General features: G+C 63.6%; 3 protein-coding genes across 3 annotated transcripts; 2 read left to right on the forward strand and 1 right to left on the reverse strand.

Moving 5' to 3' along the window:
* Window positions 1-76: 76 nt before the first annotated feature.
* Window positions 77-3,401, reverse strand: KASH5 (KASH domain containing 5). The gene is made up of 16 exons (XM_059872704.1): window positions 3,266-3,401; window positions 3,110-3,193; window positions 2,422-2,895; window positions 2,274-2,348; window positions 2,008-2,188; window positions 1,878-1,927; window positions 1,731-1,797; window positions 1,508-1,651; window positions 1,313-1,430; window positions 1,183-1,233; window positions 1,031-1,108; window positions 893-949; window positions 735-794; window positions 549-613; window positions 412-469; window positions 77-342 (listed from the first exon to the last, which is right to left on the reverse strand). Exons 3-16 carry the CDS (start codon window positions 2,468-2,470, stop codon window positions 103-105), a joined length of 1,293 nt encoding a protein of 430 aa, XP_059728687.1. The 5' UTR covers window positions 2,471-2,895; window positions 3,110-3,193; window positions 3,266-3,401; the 3' UTR covers window positions 77-102.
* Window positions 3,402-4,980: 1,579 nt separating this feature from the next.
* On the forward strand, window positions 4,981-7,853 carry BAX (BCL2 associated X, apoptosis regulator). The gene is made up of 6 exons (XM_059872706.1): window positions 4,981-5,149; window positions 5,265-5,313; window positions 5,916-6,077; window positions 6,157-6,292; window positions 6,365-6,469; window positions 6,930-7,853. Exons 1-6 carry the CDS (start codon window positions 4,996-4,998, stop codon window positions 7,029-7,031), a joined length of 708 nt encoding a protein of 235 aa, XP_059728689.1. The 5' UTR covers window positions 4,981-4,995; the 3' UTR covers window positions 7,032-7,853.
* A 951-nt stretch (window positions 7,854-8,804) lies between these two features.
* LOC132341305 (ferritin heavy chain A-like) lies at window positions 8,805-10,298 on the forward strand. The gene is made up of 4 exons (XM_059872707.1): window positions 8,805-9,053; window positions 9,233-9,379; window positions 9,456-9,581; window positions 10,013-10,298. Exons 1-4 carry the CDS (start codon window positions 8,952-8,954, stop codon window positions 10,181-10,183), a joined length of 546 nt encoding a protein of 181 aa, XP_059728690.1. The 5' UTR covers window positions 8,805-8,951; the 3' UTR covers window positions 10,184-10,298.
* Window positions 10,299-19,150: the final 8,852 nt, after the last annotated feature.

Raw genomic sequence — 19,150 nt, forward strand, 5'->3', positions numbered from 1 at the left:
GACCCTGCTTGAGTGGGCTGGGTGGACTGGGACAAGTGCTTGGGGGAACTGGTATCGACTGGGGCGGACTCAGCGCTGCCCAAACAGCCTTTACTGGGGGTCTCACAGGGGCGGGGGGCTCCGGTGGCGCAGCTGGGGCTGGGGCCACTGGCGGGGCAAGAGGTAGAGCAGGGCCAGCAGTGCCAGCAGCGCCAGAGCCCACGGTGACAGCGGTGTCCACGGTGACGGCGGCGCCTGGGGGCCCGCCGCCTTGGCCACCTCCTCGGCGCTCCCCACCAGACCTCCTCCTCCTGCAGACAGCGCTGTCCCTGCGTCCTCCTCCTCCTCCCTGTCCCCCGCGCCCTGGGCAGAGCTTCGGGGTCAGGCAGTGGCTGGGGTGGCCCTGCAGGGTCCCCCTGAGCCCACTCTTACCGGGCTGGCCGTGGCCGTGGCCGGGAGGTCCAGCTGGCCGCGCGGGCACCAGGGGCGCCTGTGGGAGGTGGAGGAGGGTGAGGACGCCGAGGTGAAGGCTCCCGAGGACGTCCCCCGCCCACATGTGCCCCCCCTACATGGCCCAGGCGTCCCGCATCCGGCCCAGCTGCTGCCGCAGCCGCGTCGTCTCCAGGCGCAATTCCTGTGGGGGAGAAGGGGGTGCCACCCACGGTCCTTGGCTCCTACACAGACAGTGGCCGCCGTGGGGCTCTGCTGTGGCCCAGGGGCTCTGTGGCTGCTGTCTGAGGGCAGACATGCTGTACCTGCACCATCCGCTCGTACTCCTCCAGTGCTGCTGTCAGCTCCTGGGCCCGCTGCCCTGCCTGTGGGAAAGGGTCTGGACGTGAGGGGCCGTGGGACAGGGCGGGGGGTGGCCCTGGTGACGGCTGAGGTGGTGGCAGTGTCACTGGGCAGCGCTCACCTGGGCAAGGGCCGCATCCCGGGCAGAGAGCAGGGCAGTGCCACGGCAGAGCTGGGCCTGGGCAGAGGGACGAGAACAGGGACTGGTGTCACTGTCCAACACAGCCCCCAGCACCACGGCCACCGTGCCATCGCTCACCTCCAGGCTGGCCATCCGAGCTGCCTGCGCCTGGATCTGTTCCCGCAGTCCCTGGCCCTCGGCGAGGAGCCGCTGGTTCTGCCAGGGGTGAAACAGGGCTGGGATTCCCTGTGGCACTGCCCTGCTGGGGCAGCCCCCAGTGTCAGGCTGACCTCCTCCTGTAGGCCCTCGGCCCGCGAGCACAGGCTGTGCTGCTCCTTCTCCTGGGGAGGGAGGGCATGGCTGTGAGGGGACACTGTGTGACAGTGTGACACCACGAGGCACCTCAGCTCAGCCTCTCACCGTGTGCCGTGCCTGCCGCCGGAGCTCGGTGTTCTCCTCCTCCAGCCGCTTCACCACGGCCTTCATGTCGTCCAGCTCCTCCACGGCCACCCTGGCCTGCTCCAGCGCCTGCCGGCTGCTGCCAAGGGCAAACGGCGCTTCAGCCTTCCCAGGATGCACATCCAGACCCCGTGCCCGGGAGCCCCTCAGGAGCACCTTCGCAGCTGCGCCTGGAGCTGCGCAATCTCCTCGGCCAGGCGGGTGTTGAGCTCCTCGGCCAGCTCGGCATCCCGCTGCAGTTTGGCGTTCTGGGCCGCCAGCTGCCGGGCACGGCTCCGCAGACCTGCGGCCTCGGCGCTGCTGGGGAGTCCCAGTGGTCCTGGCGTGCTCCTGGGAGCACGGCCAGAGATGGCGGGGTGTCCCCACAGCAGGCACTCACGGGCTGGTGACGTCCGTGTTGTCACCCTGGAGCGGGGCGGTGGCTGGCAATGCGTGTCCTTCGTCCTCTGCGGGATGGGACACAGCGGACTGTCTTTGTGTCCCCATCGGGGCCACCCCGACTCCCTTTTCCTGTGCCAACGCCCACCTGCTGGCACTGCCCCAGTGTCACCAGTGGCCATGTCCTGCTCCTCGGCCCTGCATGGACGGAGCCTTGGGTCAGCACCACTGACCGCTCCAGCTGGCACCAGGCACTGTGCCCATCTCTGGGCACTGACCCGTCCTGCCGGCACGCTGCGATCCAGGCACCCATGGCGCTGCGGAACCGGCTCCAGTCCAGCGCCGTGCCCGCGGCCGTGGGGTCCAGCGCCCGCTGCAGCGCCTGCAGCCGCCCATCGTGCCCGTTGTGCCCGGTCATCGCTGCCACGTACTCCACCACCCGCTGCGGCTGCACCAGCCCTGTGCGGACGGACGGGGGGCTCAGGGGTGGTGGGGACCACCTCAGTCTGGCTGCGGCCACCATGCCCCGAGGGGCTTTGGCTACCTGTACGCTCGGGGTCGCAGGCGGCAAAGGTGCAGTCCAGGGCAAACTCGTCCGAGCAGCCGCTCTCGGCAGGGGCTGAGAGGGGGACAGGAGTTATGGAGGGGCCCGGCGCCTCACCCCCAACCCCGCTCCCTCATGGTGCCCGCACCTGGCAGGGTGATGACGGCGCCCGGGGCGCAGGGAACCTCTGCAGCCATGGCTCTCGGGGCCGCTCCGGGGGTGCCGCCGCTGCCCCGCGGCGCAGCCGGGGATTGTCGAGGGTCTCGGGGGGTCCCGGGAGCGCCGAGGGGCTGAGGGGGAGGTGGGGGGGGGGGATTCGCCTCACGGCGGAGGAGAGGGGCGGGGCCTGGCGCGAGCCCTTCCCGCCCTGAGAGAAAGGGGCGGAGCAAGGGGCGGGGACAGAGGGAAGGGGCGTGGCCCGCTGCTCCACGCGGGTCGCGCGTTCCCGGTGCCGTCCCGGTCCCGTCTCGGTTCCGCTGCTTCCCAACGGCTTTTATTGAAGGACAAAGCCCTCCGTGCTTCCCCCCACACCGCCCCGGCCCCCTCAGAGCCCCCGCAGCAGCTTCTCGTAGCGGGAGTCCAGGTTCCGTAGCAGGAACATCGACAGCATCAGCAGGGAGAGCTGCGAGCAGAGAGCAGGATCAGCGCCCTCGGAGCCCTGACCCCCCTCCCAGCCACCCTGAACCCCCACCGACCCTTCTGGCCGCCCTGGATCCCCACGGACCCTCCCCTGAACCCTCCCCGCCCCCCCAGCCCACCCACCTATGGTCCCACAGCCTTCCGAGCACCTCCAGGGCCCCCCAGCTCAGCCCCCCGCCCCAGGGCATCCCCCCTACCTCCCCCAGGCCGATGCCGATGCAAACCCCCACGATGGTGACCAGGTTTCCGGCCAGCCAGCTCTGGACTCTCTCCTTGCAGCCCTGGGGTGACAACTGGGGGTCACTTGGAGCCTCCCCCGGAGCTCCAGGACCCCTGGTTCTCCCGTGCCTCACCCTGGGGAAGATGTTCTGGGGGGCAGCCGTGGGGCAGCGGCCGTGGGGGAGCACCCACGGGCTCTTGTGGGTGCTGTTGGGTGCCCTGAGGCAGGAGCAGGCGATGGCCCTGGCCCTGTCTCCGTCCCTGGTGGCGTCATCGTGCTGGTCCCAGTCCTGGGGTCCCTTCCAGCCGCAGCAGCCGAGCTGGGGCGGGGGGCGGGAGGTCAGTGTGGCGGCCCTGGGGTGGTCCTGGGCTCCTTTTGGGAGGGGGGGGGGGTCTCACCTGCTGCTGGACAGCATCCCAGCTCTCGTGGGGGTCCCCAGGTGGTCCCTGGGCCGGGTAGCCCCGGATCAGCTCCTCTGCGTAGCTGGCCACCTTTGTAGCCAGCTGGGGACAGGGATCAGCACAGCCTCGACCCCGAGCCCGGGGTCCCCCCCGACCCCCGGGGTCCCCCCTAGCTGGGCTTGGCCCCCGCACTCACAGCAGCGCGCTGCGTGTAGACGATGACGGCCACCGTGACCTGGGCAGCGAAGAGCAGCAGCAGCAGCCCAAAATACTTTGGGGACAAACAGAGGGGGCGGGGGTCAGCCAGAGCTGCCCCCCAGCCCCTCCGCAGCACCGGGGGCACCTCAGAGGGGTCCCCCCCCTCCCCGCTGCTGTCCCCGGGGCAGGATGTGGTGGCACCACGTGTCCCTGCGGTCGCCCCAGGAAGTTGCAGCACAGCCACCCCACACCCTCCCAGTTCCGTGAGCCCCCCCGACCCCCCCAGCCCCCCGACTCACCAGCCCCAGCATGGCCTTGACCTCCTTGAGGGCCCCCAGGCACCCCAGGAAGCCCAGGAGCATGGTGGCCATGCCGACCCCCGAGAAGCCGTAAGAGCAGAGCCTCAGGCTGACCAGCGGCGACCCTAGGGACACGGGGGGTGTCGAGAACCCTGCCAGCCCTCCGGGGGTGCCGCTCCCCCCGGGTACCCCCTGCTTCAGGGGGCCTTACCCAGCACGGCGGCGAAGCTCTGCCGGTCGAACAGGACCCAAAAGCTGAAGGCGAGGAGGAGGATGCCCAGGAACTGAGGGGGAGCCCAGGTCAGGAAATGGGGGACCCCCAGTGCCCCCCAGCACTGGGAGGCTGCTCCCCTCAGGTTCCCCCATCTCCCCCTGCCCCCCAAATCCCCCCCAGCCCCACTCACGAAGAAGAAGAGGTTGAGGAGGAAGAGGAAGCACTTGGTGCAGCCCAGGCAGCTTTTGGGGCTCATGTCTGCGCGGGGGTCGCACCCGCACGGACTCAGAGCCCTCCCCGAGCCCGAACCGTCCCCGGGCCCCGTTCCCCTCCCGCACCGCCCGGCGCCGCCGCCTCGGGACCCGCGGGAAGCGCCGGGGGCGGCGGAAGCGCAGCGGGGGCGTCGCCCCGGGACCCCCGTGGACAGCGGGGGCCTTGAGCCCCGGTGTGACCCCCGGCGTGACCCCTCGAACGCGGCCGTGGCCCCCCGTGTGACCCCCCGTGTGAACCCCGTGTGACCCCTGGGGACGGGCGGTGACCCCGGGGGGCTGCGGGGGCGGGACCGAAAGCGGGAGGGGGGCGGCACCGGCAAATGAGTGACGGGCCAGGGGGCGGAGCGGCTGCGGGACGGAGGCGTGGCCATGGGCGCTGCCTCCGCCCCGCCCATGTCCGGACTCCGCTCCGATCACGTGCCGCGGGCGCCCCCGCCGGTGTCACGTGACGGCGGCGGGGCCCACGTGTTCCGGGCGCGATGGCGGCGGCGGCGGCGGCGGCTTCGGCCCAGCGGGGCGGCGGCGGCGGCGGAGGAGGAGGAGGAGCAGGAGGAGGGGGAGGCGGCGGCGGCGATCCCGGGGCCGATCCCGGAGCCGGGGCCGGCGAGCCCGCCCCGCCCCCGGGGGGCGGCGGTGAGTGGGGGGACCGGCGGGACCCGCGGCGGGGCGCGGCCTGTGCGGCCCGGGGAGGCGGCGGCTGGGTCGGTCGGTGGCCGCTGCCGCCCGGTGAGCGCCCCGCTGTCCGCAGGGGCCTCCTCGGACCAGATCATGCAGACCGGGGCGATCCTGCTGCGGGCGTGAGTCGGGGAGGCGGGAGCGGCGGGAGGACGGGCGGGGCCTGGGGACAAGGGGCGGCTTGGGGACCCGGGAGGGGACTTGGGACTGGGAGGGGACTGGGGGGGACCTTTGGGGACACGGGGGGCGGGGGGGAATTGGGGGGACACAGGGAGGACTTGGGACTGGGAGGGGATTTGGGGACACAGGGAGCAGAGGGACAAGGGGGGACACGGGGTGTGGGGGGACACAGGGTGTAGGAGGACTTGGGGGGACACGGGGTGTGGGGGGACTTGGGACTGGAGGGGGACTTGGGGGGACACGGGGTGTGGGGGGACTGGGGAACTTGTGAGGATTCTGGGGGGACACAGTGTGCGGGGGGGAGCTCAAAACTTGGTGGGGGTCTTGAGAGGATGCAGAGCTGTGGGGACACAGGGAGTGAAGGGGAAATTAGGGGGACATGAGAAGATCCCAGGGGGACTTGGGGGACATCAGGGGGCTTGAGAGGGTCCTGGACCTTGGGCTCCAGGCGTGGCCCTGGAGGGAAGGACTCGGGCTGCGGGTGGGACGGAGGGCTGGGGTCCCTTGGAGCCGGGGGGTCACCCAGAGCACCGGGGGGTCCCAGGTTCGTGCGGGACCGCGTGCAGCGCTGCGGGGACCCCCAGGCCGTGGCGCTGAGTGAGGCTGAGCTGGGCCAGCCCCAGCCCAGCAGCCCCGACACCAAACGCCTCAGCGAGTGCCTGCGGCGCATCGGCGACGAGCTCGACAGCAACATGGAGCTGCAGAGGTGGGCAGCTGCCGCTCCCCGGGGGTGCCCCTGGCGTCCCCCGGGCCGGCCTGACCGTGCCCGCCCTCCCCTGCCCCAGGATGATCGAGCAGGTGGGCTGTGACGCCCCCAAAAAGCTGTTCTTCCGCGTGGCCAAGGAGATGTTCGCCGACGGCACCTTCAACTGGGGCCGCGTGGTCGCCCTCTTCTACTTTGCCTGCAAGCTGGTGCTCAAGGTGGGTGTGGAGCCCCCCCAAGGCCTTGCCCGGGCCCCCCTGAGCCCCTCTGAACCCCCCTGCTCCCGGCAGGCTCTGTGCACCAAGGTCCCGGAGCTGGTGCAGACCATCCTGCGCTGGACCATGGAGTACCTGCAGGAGCACGTGCTGGCCTGGATCCAGGCCCAGGGCGGATGGGTGAGACCCCAAAGCCCCCATTCCTCGGGGGGCCGAGCCCCTGACCCCTCCCTAGCACCCCAAACCCCCATTCCTCGGGGGGCCGTGCCCCTGACCCCTCCCTAGCACCCCAAACCCCCCATTCCTCGGGGGGCCGTGCCCCTGACCCCTCCCCCTAACACCCCAAACCCCCCATTCCTCGGGGGGCCGTGCCCCTGACCCCTCCCTAACACCCCAAACCCCCCATTCCTCGGGGGGCCGTGCCCCTGACCCCTCCCTAACACCCCAAACCCCCCCTGTTTCTCAGGGGGGCCGAGCCCCTGTTTGGGAATCTCCCCAATGTTCCCTTTGACCCAAATTTATCCCAAATCCTCCCCTCCATCCCCCCTGCCCCAGCTGCCCTGGGCTGGTTGTTCTGGGGGGGAGGTTTGGGACCCCCCAGCAGGGGGTGCTGACCTCGCCCCCCTGTGTCCCCCCCCAGGAAGGGCTCTTGTCCCACTTTGGGACCCCCACCTGGCAGACCATCACCATCTTCGCTGCTGGTGTCCTCACGGCCTCGCTGACCATCTGGAAGATGTCCTAGACTCTGGGGGGGGGCTATGTTCTTCCCCCCCCCCCCCAGAGACCCCCGGGACCCCTCCCCTGCCGGCAGGGATGGTGCTGACCCCCAGGCCCGGGGGGGTCTTTAACCAACACCACTCACTCACCTGGTTTTTGGGGTGGTGGTCGAGCTGTGGGGGCCTGGGGGGGACACACCCCTCCCTCCCCCAGGGCCCCCCCCAGCCCTTCCCAGAGGTCACAGCTGGGATTTGGGGGGGATTTGGGGGGTGGGGACACCCCCCAGCCCTGGCCTGCCCTCGGTTTGACCGCGGGATTTGTGGTGCTTCGAGTCGGGGGGAGGGGGGACCCTGCGGTTCCACCCCCGATGTGGGGGTGGCTGGGGGGGGTGGGGTGTCTCTGTGACCCCCCCGGAATGACCTGGGGGGGTGGAGGGGGGGGAGGGTTACAGCCATGGCTGTAGGGTAAGTATTTATTGGGGGTCCCCGTCCCCCAGAAAGGGCCCCCCCAGGTGCAATACCCCCCTCCCGGGGCGGGGGCTCTCAGGGTGGGGGGGCCACACCCCCCGTTTACACCCCCTCAAAACCCCCCCCCCCCGGTTTTGGAGGTCCCCCCCGTGTCCCCGAGGCAGAGGGGGGCGCAAAGTGACCCCTTCCCCCACTCCCCCCACGGTGCTCTTGGCGATGACGTCACGGGGAACCGCCCCTCCCCAAAATGGGTGGGCCCCGCCTTTCCCCCCTCCCCCCTCCATCGCTTCTCTCCGTAGTGGATTTTTCTTCTCTTTTTTTGTACCTTGGTTTTTGTATCTCGGGAATTTCGATGGAAATAAAAGAAAAGGCGAACGCGATGCTTAGGGGGCATCCCCAAAAACCTCGGGGAGCCCTGGGGGATCTCGGGTGCGATGGGGAAGGGGGGGACAAGAACTGGGGGGCGGCAGCGCCGCTTTCACTTTCGCTTTTCCCACGTGGCTTGGGGGGGGCTAAGGAGCCCCTGCCCCTTTTGTTCAACAACACCTCGGGGGTGGGGGTCTTGGTTGATGGGGGAGGAGTGGGGAGGGGTCCTTCAGCCCCCGCCCCCCCCTCCGCAGGGCCATTTGGGGTCCGTGTGTGCGGGGGGGGGGGGGTTTGGAGTGGGGGTCCCACATCTGGACCCTTCCCCACAGGCAGTGTCCCTCCTGCAGCGCAGCCTCTGGATCCAGCGCCGAAGGAATTTTTGGGGGGCTTTGGGGGGTGGTCCCCCCCGGGTCTGTGGGGCCGCTGCTCCCCCACTTGGCCCTGGGGGCCGAGCCGAGCCGGGACCCCTGGACCTGCGGGGACCCCGAGGGAGGAGGGGGGGCTCCCAGTTCCAACCAGTCCCCCCCCAGTTCGCCCCAGTCCCGGGGCGGCGGAAACGCGGAGTCAGCGCTGCCAAGTTCCTCTTTCATGGTCCCGGCGCTGAGTCGCCTCTCTCCGCACCCTACAGCCCACGAAACTCGGATTAACGGGAGTTAACCGGCACCCCAGGAGCCGCCGGGACACCCCAAACCGCCCCCCTGTGCCCCCTGTGCCCCCCTAGCCAGCGGTGAACTCCGGCTCTGCCCCAGCCCCCCCCCGCTCCTCGGTACCCCACTCCTGGGGGCGACACAAAGGTGGGGTGGGACCCCCACCCCCCCAAGATCCTGCCCAGTCATGCTGACTGTGGGGCCGTGTGACAAACGGGGACAAGGGCCAAGGCCACCCGGCTCCTTCCGGAGGGGCGAGCGGGGGGCGCGCCCCCTTTTGCCCGCCCCCGAGGCGGGGAAGGGCCATAAAACCCCCCCGGCGGACGTTGAGCGGCCACAGCCGCGTTCTCGCTTCAACAGTGCTTGAACGGAACCGGCTGCTCGCGGCGCTCCCTCCCTCCGTCCCGCCGCTCCCGAACCGCTCCGTCCGTCCGTCCGTCCGTCCGTCCGTCCGTCCGTGCCGCTATGGAGTCCCAGATCCGCCAGAATTACCACCGCGACTGCGAGGCCGCCGTCAACCGCATGGCCAACATGGAGCTCTACGCCTCCTACGTCTACCTGTCCATGGTAGGGGGCTCGGGACCCCCGCCGTTGGGGGACCCCCTTCCTGCGCCCCAAAATCCTCTCCCGCTGCTGGGGGGGGGGCGCGGCGCCGCTCGGGAGGGCGGAATCCGAAGAATTTGGGGGGTGGGGAGGGCTCCTGGGGGACTCCCCCCGACCTCGCCTCCCTCCCCTGTCTCTCGCAGGGGTTCTACTTCGAGAGGGACGACGTGGCCCTGTCGCGACTGTCGCGGTTCTTCCTGGAGCAGTCGCGGGAGGAGCGGGAGCACGCCGAGGGGCTGCTGCGCTTCCAGACCAACCGCGGCGGCCGCGTCCTGCTGCAGGACATCAAGGTGCGTGGGGGGCGAGGAGGGCTGCGGCTGGCCCTGGGTTACCTGGGCCCCTCCAGGTGACCGTCCTGCCCCGCAGAAGCCGGAGCGGGACACCTGGGGCTCGGCGCTGGAGGCGGTGGAGGCGGCGCTGCAGCTGGAGAAGTCGGTGAACCAGGCGCTGCTGGAGCTGCATGCCCTGGCTGCCGAGAAGGCAGATCCGCACGTGAGTGCTGCCCTGGGTTTGGCCTTCATCCCCCTCTTCCTCCGGGGTCTGAGCCCCCCTTCCTCCCCAGCCCCCAGTGCTCCCAGTTCCTCCCTTTTCCCAGCCTGTGCCTCGGGATCGCCCCGGGGATCCAGAGGGGGGAATCCCGCGGTTCCACCCCCCGATGTGGGGGTGGGGGGGTCTCTGTGACCCCCCCAGAATGACGTGGGGGGATGGGGGGGGAGGGTAACAGCCATGACTGTAGGGTGAGTATTTATTGGGAGTCCCCACCCCCAAAAAAGGGCCCCCCCAGGTGCAATACCCCCCTCCCGGGGCCGAGGCTCTCTCTCCCCTCCCTCCTCCACGGGAGTTTTTGGGATCTCCTGCCGCTCCTGGGGGTCCATCACCTCCCCCAGACCCTCGGCCCTGCCTGATACCCCTCTGTCCCGCAGCTCTGTGACTTCCTGGAGTCCCACTACCTGGACGAGCAGGTGAAGGCCATCAAGGCGCTGGGTGACCACGCCACCAACCTGCGCCGCCTCAGCGGTGGGGGGTCCGGGGGGGCCTCGGCCGGCCTCGGCGAGTACCTGTTTGACCGTCTGAGCCTGGAGGAGCGCAGCTGAGCCTCCCCCCACCATCCTCCTGAGCCCCCAGACCCTCGTAATCCCCCGCCCTAGCCAAGAGGGCCCTGCCTGCTGGGCTCTCCCAGCATGATTCCCATAAAGGGTCTGTCTCTGCCTCCTCTGTTCTTGTCTCCTCTGTCATTTGCTTCCCCCCCACAGGGGCGTTGGGGTGGGGTTCGGGGGGGCTGGCATGGGAGGGGGGAGGTGGCACAGCCCCTTCAGGGATGGGACAAATTTATCGGGGTTTTGGGTGTTGCTGAGCATGTTCTGACCCCGTAGTGAGGTCTGAGGAAAACAGAAGGGGCCACAGGAAAGAGAGCCTTCGACTTGAGTGTCTTGGGACAAGGTTGGAGAATGGATCTGGCCATGCTAGGCCAGCCAAAGCTACAGTTCCTTGCAGCTTTTGCCGGGGAGAAATCCTGCACCATTTGCAAATTAAGGAGGCAGAAGGTGACTCGGGGGCACAGACCCCTGAGCACCAACGCCAGCCTGTTCCCTGGGACACCAAACTCAGGTTCCTGGTGGCAGTTTGCAGGAGGTGTTTGGCACTGCCAGGCAAACAGAGTTTTATTTTGCTGCAGCCTTGGTCTGGAAGAAATGGAGAGCCCCATCCTAAGCCTTGCCTCCTCCCCTCAGCCCTCTTCTGCTGTGTCCCCTTCTTCACCCCTCACCCCTGCCCCATCCCTCTCTCCCCCACCACCCTCCTGTGACTCCCTGCAGGAGGGGAGAGGGCTGCAGGGTGTCACCAGGGGTGTCACCAGGGGCTGGGGGCTGAGGGGAGGGGGCTGCAGGGTGTCACCAGGGGCTGGGGGCTGAGGGGAGGGGGCTGCAGGGTGTCACCAGGGGCTGGGGGCTGAGGGGAGGGGGCTGCAGGGTGTCACCAGGGGCTGGGGGCTGAGGGGAGGGGGCTGAGGGTGTCACCAGGGGTGTCACCAGGGGCTGGGGGCTGAGGGGAGGGGGCTGCAGGGTGTCACCAGGGGTGTCACCAGGGGCTGGGGGCTGAGGGGAGGGGGCTGCAGGGTGTCACCAGGGGCTGGGGGCTGAGGGGAGGGGGCTGCAGAGTGTCACCAGGGGTGTCACCAGGGGCTGGGGGCTGAGGGGAGGGGGCTGCAGAGTGACGTGGGAGCAGCTGAGAGGCAAGGGGGGCTCCGGGGTGGCACGGAGACGCTGAGAGGCTGCAGTGGGGAACTTGAGGATGACACAAAGAGGCTGAGGGGCAGGGGGTGCCTTGAGGGTCCAAGTGGGGGTGCCTGAGGGTGACAGGTGAGCCAGCCCTCACACCACACCTAAGCTCACCCTAAGAACCACCCCTAAGCAGGGGGCGAGTGCAGGGTGGAGGTCGGGGGCCAAGGGACAACACTGGGGGGCTGGGGGGCAGACAGGTGGGATCTTGACAGGTGGAGTTCACACTGAGGGTTAGGGGTGCAAAGGACACAGGGAACCAGGTAGGGTTAGGGTACAGGTGCAACCCTAATGGTGGGACCGCCCCAGAACCCTCCCAGCAGCTGCAGGCTGTTACCCCAATTAAAAGGCAGGGATGATGTTTGGAGGCTACAGAGTTACAGGTAGGGGTTGAGCAGTTTTTTTAGGTTTTTTCCAGGGATTTTTAAGGATATTTTAGGGGTTTTTTTGCAGGTGTTTTTTAGGAATTCTCTGGGAATGTTTAGGATGCCTTTAGGGCTTTTTCGGGGCTTTTAAAAGAATTTTTTAGGGTGTTTAAAGGGCTGTCTTACTACTGATTAGAATTTTTAGGGGTGTTTTGGGGTATTCTTGCGGCTTTTAAAGGACTACTTCAAAGTTTTTAGGCCTTTTTGAGGAGTATTGAGGGTATATGGAGGACTTTTTCAGGACTAGAGTATTTCTAAGGTTTTTGAGGGAACTTTTTAGGACTTCTTTTAGGGTCTTATCAGGGCATTTTAAAGACTTTAGGGGTGTTCTTAGAGCTCTTTTAGGACTCTTTAGGGATTTTTTAAAAGGTTCTTTGGGGATTTTTAGGGGTTTGATAAAAGTAGGGTATTTTTAGTGTATTCTGAGGCTATTTTTAGGTATTTGTGGGGTGTTTAGGACACTTTGAAAACCAGGGCTTTTTTAGAGAATTGATAGGGTTTTTTAGGGTCCTTTCGGGGCATGACAGAGGCTGAGGGGCAGCTTGAGGGGCACTGTGGGGGCTTGAGGGTGGCAGAGGGAGGAGCAGGGAGGGGGGACAGTGGGTGACACACAGAGATGCTGAGGGTGGCAGGGGCAGCTGGAGGGGGGCACAGAGAAGCTGGGGGCTGAGGGGCAAAGGAGAGGGATTAAGGGTGACACACAGGAGCTGAGAGGGGGCTTGAGGGTGACAGAGCCTGAGGGTTGGGGGGCAGAAGGAGGGGCTGAGGGGTAAAGGGAGAGGGCTTGAGGGCTGGGCAGTCCAGTGGAGATCAGGGCTACAGGGTACAGCTTAGGAGGCAGGTTAGGGTACAGATGCACCACCCCTCAGCCCAGCCCTAATCTCAGCCTAACCAGCCCCCCTAACAACAGCCTTTTCCCCCAACAGCAGCACAACAGAGCAACCTTACCTGCCAGAACAGAGCGGAACCCTCCCAGTGGGACAAGACAGCAGCTCTTATACCAGGACAACGACAGAACCCTGAGAGGACAAAAAGATCTACTGCATAAAGGTAGGGAAAACATCTGAGGGTTAAAGAGCAACAGGTGGGGCTTGGAGTCTGAGCAGGTTTTTTTCAGGCAAGTTCCAAAACTTCTAAGGCTATAGAGGGGATTCTTGAAGGTTTCTTAGGACATTTCGGGCTTAGCCTTAGCCCAAGGCAGTGTTTACTGCACAGAGTTAGGGTAAAAGAGAGGGTTAGGGTCTTAAAACGACAAAGCCCATATCTCCAGGCACATTGCAGCTGCTAAAGGCACCCAAGGGGAACACAAAACAGCCACAACAGGGGTACTACACCAGCATTTTGCTTGGCACCTGCCTAAAGGCTAAATGGCTGGCTGCCCAATAGAATTCGGCATTGCGCAGGACCCAAGCAGGCACAAGTGCCAAGTCAGGCTGGTTTGAGAGTGCCAAGTACCTCCTGCAAACTGACACCAAGAAACTGAGGTGGTGACTTTTGCTTACCTGGGAAAATGGCTGTTGTTTGTGTTCCAGGGCCTGTGGCCCGGAGAGGCCGGCTGGCTCCTAAAAATCCATATTGCGCAGGATGGCTGCCAGAGGCAAGCTGGCACCAGTGCCAAGTCAGGCTGGTTTGAGAGTGCCAAGTACCTCCTGCAAACTGACACCATGAAATGGAGGTGGAGACTTTTGCTTCCCTGGGAAAAGGGCCGTTGTTTGTGTTCCAGGGCCTGTGGCCTGGATTGGCCGGCTGGCTCCTAAAATCCCGCATTGCGCAGGATGCCTGCCAGAGGCAAGCTGGCACCAGTGCCAAGTCAGGCCGCTTTGAGAGTGCCAAATACCTCCTGCAAACTGACACCAAGAACCAGGGTTGGTGACTTTTTCTTCCCTGGGAAAAGGGCCATTGTTTGTGTTCCAGGGCCTGTGGCCTGGAGTGGCCGGCTGGCTCCTAAAATTCCGCATTGCGCAGAATGCATGCCAGAGGCAAGCTGGCACCAGTGCCAAGTCAGGCTGGTTTGAGAGTGCCAAGTACCTCCTGCAAACTGACACCATGAAACGGAGGTGGTGACTTTTGCTTACCTGGGAAAATGGCTGTTGTTTGTGTTCCAGGGCCTGTGGCCTGGAGTGGCCGGCTGGCTCCTAAAATTCCGCATTGCGCAGAATGCCTCCCAGAGGCAAGCTGGCACCAGTGCCAAGTCAGGCTGGTTTGAGAGTGCCAAATACCTCCTGCAAACTGACACCATGAAACGGAGGTGGTGACTTTTGCTTCCCTGGGAAAATGGCCGTTGTTTGTGTTCCAGGGCCTGTGGCCTGAAGTGGCCGGCTGGCTCCTAAAATTCCGCATTGCGCAGAATGCCTCCCAGATGCAAGCTGGCACCAGTGCCAAGTCAAGCTGGTTTGAGAGTGCCAAGTACCTCCTGCAAACTGACACCATGAAACGGAGGTGGTGACTTTTGCTTACCTGGGAAAAGGGCCATTGTTTGTGTTCCAGGGCCTGTGGCCTGGAGTGGCCGGCTGGCTCCTAAAATTCCGCATTGCGCAGAATGCCTCCCAGAGGCAAGCTGGCACCAGTGCCAAGTCAGGCTGGTTTGAGAGTGCCAAATACCTCCTGCAAACTGACACCATGAAACGGAGGTGGTGACTTTTGTTTACCTGGGAAAAGGGCCGTTGTTTGTGTTCCAGGGCCTGTGGCCTGGAGTGGCCGGCTGGCTCCTAAAATTCCGCATTGCGCAGAATGCCTGCCAGAGGCAAGCTGGCACCAGTGCCAAGTCAGGCTGGTTTGAGAGTGCCAAGTACCTCCTGCAAACTGACACCTTGAAACGGAGGTGGTGACTTTTGCTTACCTGGGAAAATGGCCGTTGTTTGTGTTCCAGGGCCTGTGGCCTGGAGTGGCTGGCTGGCTCCTAAAATTCCGCATTGCGCAGAATGCCTCCCAGAGGCAAGCTGGCACCAGTGCCAAGTCAGGCTGGTTTGAGAGTGCCAAATACCTCCTGCAAACTGACACCATGAAACGGAGGTGGGGACTTCTGCTTACCTGGGAAAATGGCCGTTGTTTGTGTTCCAGGGCCTGTGGCCTGGAGTGGACGGCTGGCTCTTAAAAATCCCGCATTGCGCAGGATGCCTCCAGAATGTAAGCTGGCACCAGTGCCAAGTCAGGCTGGTTTGAGAGTGCCAAGTACCTCCTGCAAACTGAAACCAAGAACCAGGGTTGGTGACTTTTGCTTACCTGGGAAAAGGGCCGTTGTTTGTGTTCCAGGGCCTGTGGCCTGGAGTGGCCGGCTGGCTCCTAAAATTCCGCATTGCGCAGGATGCCTGCCAGAGGCAAGCTGGCACCAGTGCCAAGTCAGGCTGGTTTGAGAGTGCCAAGTACCTCCTGCAAACTGACACCATGAAACGGAGGTGGTGACTTTTGCTTCCCTGGGAAAAGGGCCGTTGTTTGTGTTCCAGGGCCTGTGGCCTGGAGTGGCCGGCTGGCTCCTAAAATTCCGCATTGCGCAGAATGCCTCCCAGAGGCAAGCTGGCACCAGTGCCAAGTCAGGCTGGTTTGAGAGTGCCAAGTACCTCCTGCAAACTGACACCATGAAACGGAGGTGGTGACTTTTGCTTACCTGGGAAAATGGCTGTTGTTTGTGTTCCAGGGCCTGTGGCCTGGAGTGGCCGGCTGGCTCCTAAAATTCCGCATTGCGCAGAATGCCTCCCAGAGGCAAGCTGGCACCAGTGCCAAGTCAGGCTGGTTTGAGAGTGCCAAGTACCTCCTGCAAACTGACACCATGAAAAGGAGGTGGGGACTTCTGCTTACCTGGGAAAATGGCCGTTGTTTGTGTTCCAGGGCCTGTGGCCTGGAGTGGACGGCTGGCTCTTAAAAATCCCGCATTGCGCATGATGCCTCCAGAATGTAAGCTGGCACCAGTGCCAAGTCAGGCTGGTTTGAGAGTGCCAAGTACCTCCTGCAAACTGAAACCAAGAACCAGGGTTGGTGACTTTTGCTTCCCTGGGAAAAGGGCCGTTGTTTGTGTTCCAGGGCCTGTGGCCTGGAGTGGCCGGCTGGCTCCTAAAATTCCGCATTGCGCAGGATGCCTGCCAGAGGCAAGCTGGCACCAGTGCCAAGTCAGGCTGGTTTGAGAGTGCCAAATACCTCCTGCAAACTGACACCATGAAACTGAGGTGGTGACTTTTGCTTCCCTGGGAAAATGGCCGTTGTTTGTGTTCCAGGGCCTGTGGCCTGAAGTGGCCGGCTGGCTCCTAAAATTCCGCATTGCGCAGAATGCCTCCCAGATGCAAGCTGGCACCAGTGCCAAGTCAAGCTGGTTTGAGAGTGCCAAGTACCTCCTGCAAACTGACACCATGAAACGGAGGTGGTGACTTTTGCTTACCTGGGAAAAGGGCCATTGTTTGTGTTCCAGGGCCTGTGGCCTGGAGTGGCCGGCTGGCTCCTAAAATTCCGCATTGCGCAGAATGCCTCCCAGAGTCAAGCTGGCACCAGTGCCAAGTCAGGCTGGTTTGAGAGTGCCAAATACCTCCTGCAAAATGACACCTTGAAATGGAGGTGGTGACTTTTGCTTACCTGGGAAAATGGCTGTTGTTTGTGTTCCAGAGCCTGTGGCCTGGAGTGGCCGGCTGGCTCCTAAAATTCCGCATTGCGCAGGATGCCTCCAGAATGTAAGCTGGCACCAGTGCCAAGTCAGGCTGGTTTGAGAGTGCCAAGTACCTCCTGCAAACTGACACCATGAAACGGAGGTGGTGACTTTTGCTTCCCTGGGAAAATGGCTGTTGTTTGTGTTCCAGGGCCTGTGGCCTGGAGTGGCCGGCTGGCTCCTAAAATTCCGTATTGCGCAGAATGCCTGCCAGAGGCAAGCTGGCACCAGTGCCAAGTCAGGCTGGTTTGAGAGTGCCAAGTACCTCCTGCAAACTGACACCATGAAACGGAGGTGGTGACTTTTGCTTCCCTGGGAAAAGGGCCGTTGTTTGTGTTCCAGGGCCTGTGGCCTGGAGTGGCCGGCTGGCTCCTAAAATTCCGCATTGCGCAGAATGCCTCCCAGAGGCAAGCTGGCACCAGTGCCAAGTCAGGCTGGTTTGAGAGTGCCAAATACCTCCTGCAAACTGACACCATGAAACGGAGGTGGTGACTTTTGTTTACCTGGGAAAAGGGCCGTTGTTTGTGTTCCAGGGCCTGTGGCCTGGAGTGGCCGGCTGGCTCCTAAAATTCCGCATTGCGCAGAATGCCTCCCAGAGGCAAGCTGGCACCAGTGCCAAGTCAGGCTGGTTTGAGAGTGCCAAGTACCTCCTGCAAACTGACACCTTGAAACGGAGGTGGTGACTTTTGCTTACCTGGGAAAATGGCTGTTGTTTGTGTTCCAGGGCCTGTGGCCTGGAGTGGCCGGCTGGCTCCTAAAATTCCGCATTGCGCAGCATGCCTCCCAGAGGCAAGCTGGCACCAGTGCCAAGTCAGGCTGGTTTGAGAGTGCCAAATACCTCCTGCAAACTGACACCAAGAACCAGGGTTGGTGACTTTTGCTTACCTTGGAAAAGGGCCATTGTTTGTGTTCCAGGGCCTGTGGCCTGGAGTGGCCGGCTGGCTCCTAAAATTCCGCATTGCGCAGAATGCCTCCCAGAGGCAAGCTGGCACCAGTGCCAAGTCAGGCTGGTTTGAGAGTGCCAAGTACCTCCTGCAAACTGACACCATGAAACGGAGGTGGTGACTTTTGCTTACCTGGGAAAATGGCTGTTGTTTGTGTTCCAGGGCCTGTGGCCTGGAGTGGCCGGCTGGCTCCTAAAATTCCGCATTGCGCAGAATGCCTCCCAGAGGCAAGCTGGCACCAGTGCCAAGTCAGGCTGGTTTGAGAGTGCCAAGTACCTCCTGCAAACTGACACCATGAAACGGAGGTGGGGACTTCTGCTTACCTGGGAAAATGGCCGTTGTTTGTGTTCCAGGGCCTGTGGCCTGGAGTGGCCGGCTGGCTCCTAAAATTCCGCATTGCGCAGGATGCCTGCCAGAGGCAAGCTGGCACCAGTGCCAAGTCAGGCTGGTTTGAGAGTGCCAAATACCTCCTGCAAACTGACACCATGAAACGGAGGTGGTGACTTTTGCTTCCCTGGGAAAATGGCCGTTGTTTGTGTTCCAGGGCCTGTGGCCTGAAGTGGCCGGCTGGCTCCTAAAATTCCGCATTGCGCAGAATGCCTCCCAGATGCAAGCTGGCACCAGTGCCAAGTCAAGCTGGTTTGAGAGTGCCAAGTACCTCCTGCAAACTGACACCATGAAACGGAGGTGGTGACTTTTGCTTACCTGGGAAAAGGGCCATTGTTTGTGTTCCAGGGCCTGTGGCCTGGAGTGGCCGGCTGGCTCCTAAAATTCCGCATTGCGCAGAATGCCTCCCAGAGGCAAGCTGGCACCAGTGCCAAGTCAGGCTGGTTTGAGAGTGCCAAATACCTCCTGCAAACTGACACCATGAAACGGAGGTGGTGACTTTTGTTTACCTGGGAAAAGGGCCGTTGTTTGTGTTCCAGGGCCTGTGGCCTGGAGTGGCCGGCTGGCTCCTAAAATTCCGCATTGCGCAGAATGCCTGCCAGAGGCAAGCTGGCACCAGTGCCAAGTCAGGCTGGTTTGAGAGTGCCAAGTACCTCCTGCAAAGTGACACCTTGAAACGGAGGTGGTGACTTTTGCTTACCTGGGAAAATGGCTGTTGTTTGTGTTCCAGGGCCTGTGGCCTGGAGTGGCTGGCTGGCTCCTAAAATTCCGCATTGCGCAGAATGCCTCCCAGAGGCAAGCTGGCACCAGTGCCAAGTCAGGCTGGTTTGAGAGTGCCAAATACCTCCTGCAAACTGACACCATGAAACGGAGGTGGGGACTTCTGCTTACCTGGGAAAATGGCCGTTGTTTGTGTTCCAGGGCCTGTGGCCTGGAGTGGACGGCTGGCTCTTAAAAATCCCGCATTGCGCAGGATGCCTCCAGAATGTAAGCTGGCACCAGTGCCAAGTCAGGCTGGTTTGAGAGTGCCAAGTACCTCCTGCAAACTGAAACCAAGAACCAGGGTTGGTGACTTTTGCTTACCTGGGAAAAGGGCCGTTGTTTGTGTTCCAGGGCCTGTGGCCTGGAGTGGCCGGCTGGCTCCTAAAATTCCGCATTGCGCAGGATGCCTGCCAGAGGCAAGCTGGCACCAGTGCCAAGTCAGGCTGGTTTGAGAGTGCCAAGTACCTCCTGCAAACTGACACCATGAAACTGAGGTGGTGACTTTTGCTTACCTGGGAAAAGGGCCGTTGTTTGTGTTCCAGGGCCTGTGGCCTGAAGTGGCCGGCTGGCTCCTAAAATTCCGCATTGCGCAGGATGCCTCCCAGAGTCAAGCTGGCACCAGTGCCAAGTCAGGCTG

This window comes from Haemorhous mexicanus, chromosome 37 (genome assembly GCF_027477595.1).
Source record: "Haemorhous mexicanus isolate bHaeMex1 chromosome 37, bHaeMex1.pri, whole genome shotgun sequence".
Taxonomy (NCBI): domain Eukaryota; kingdom Metazoa; phylum Chordata; class Aves; order Passeriformes; family Fringillidae; genus Haemorhous; species Haemorhous mexicanus.

Coding starts and splice junctions, on each gene's coding strand:
- LOC132341305 (XM_059872707.1), top strand. CDS start 8,952: ATGGAGTCCCAGATCCGCCAGAATTACCACCGCGACTGCGAGGCCGCC. Junction 9,380..9,455: donor TCCTGCTGCAGGACATCAAG/GTGCGTGGGGGG, acceptor CCTGCCCCGCAG/AAGCCGGAGCGGGACACCTG. Junction 9,582..10,012: donor CCGAGAAGGCAGATCCGCAC/GTGAGTGCTGCC, acceptor TCTGTCCCGCAG/CTCTGTGACTTCCTGGAGTC.
- BAX (XM_059872706.1), top strand. CDS start 4,996: ATGGCGGCGGCGGCGGCGGCGGCTTCGGCCCAGCGGGGCGGCGGCGGC. Junction 5,314..5,915: donor GGGGCGATCCTGCTGCGGGC/GTGAGTCGGGGA, acceptor GGGGGGTCCCAG/GTTCGTGCGGGACCGCGTGC. Junction 6,293..6,364: donor CCTGCAAGCTGGTGCTCAAG/GTGGGTGTGGAG, acceptor TGCTCCCGGCAG/GCTCTGTGCACCAAGGTCCC.
- KASH5 (XM_059872704.1), bottom strand. CDS start 2,470: ATGGCTGCAGAGGTTCCCTGCGCCCCGGGCGCCGTCATCACCCTGCCA. Junction 1,431..1,507: donor CTCCAGGCGCAGCTGCGAAG/GTGCTCCTGAGG, acceptor TGCCCTTGGCAG/CAGCCGGCAGGCGCTGGAGC. Junction 950..1,030: donor CTCGGATGGCCAGCCTGGAG/GTGAGCGATGGC, acceptor CCCTCTGCCCAG/GCCCAGCTCTGCCGTGGCAC.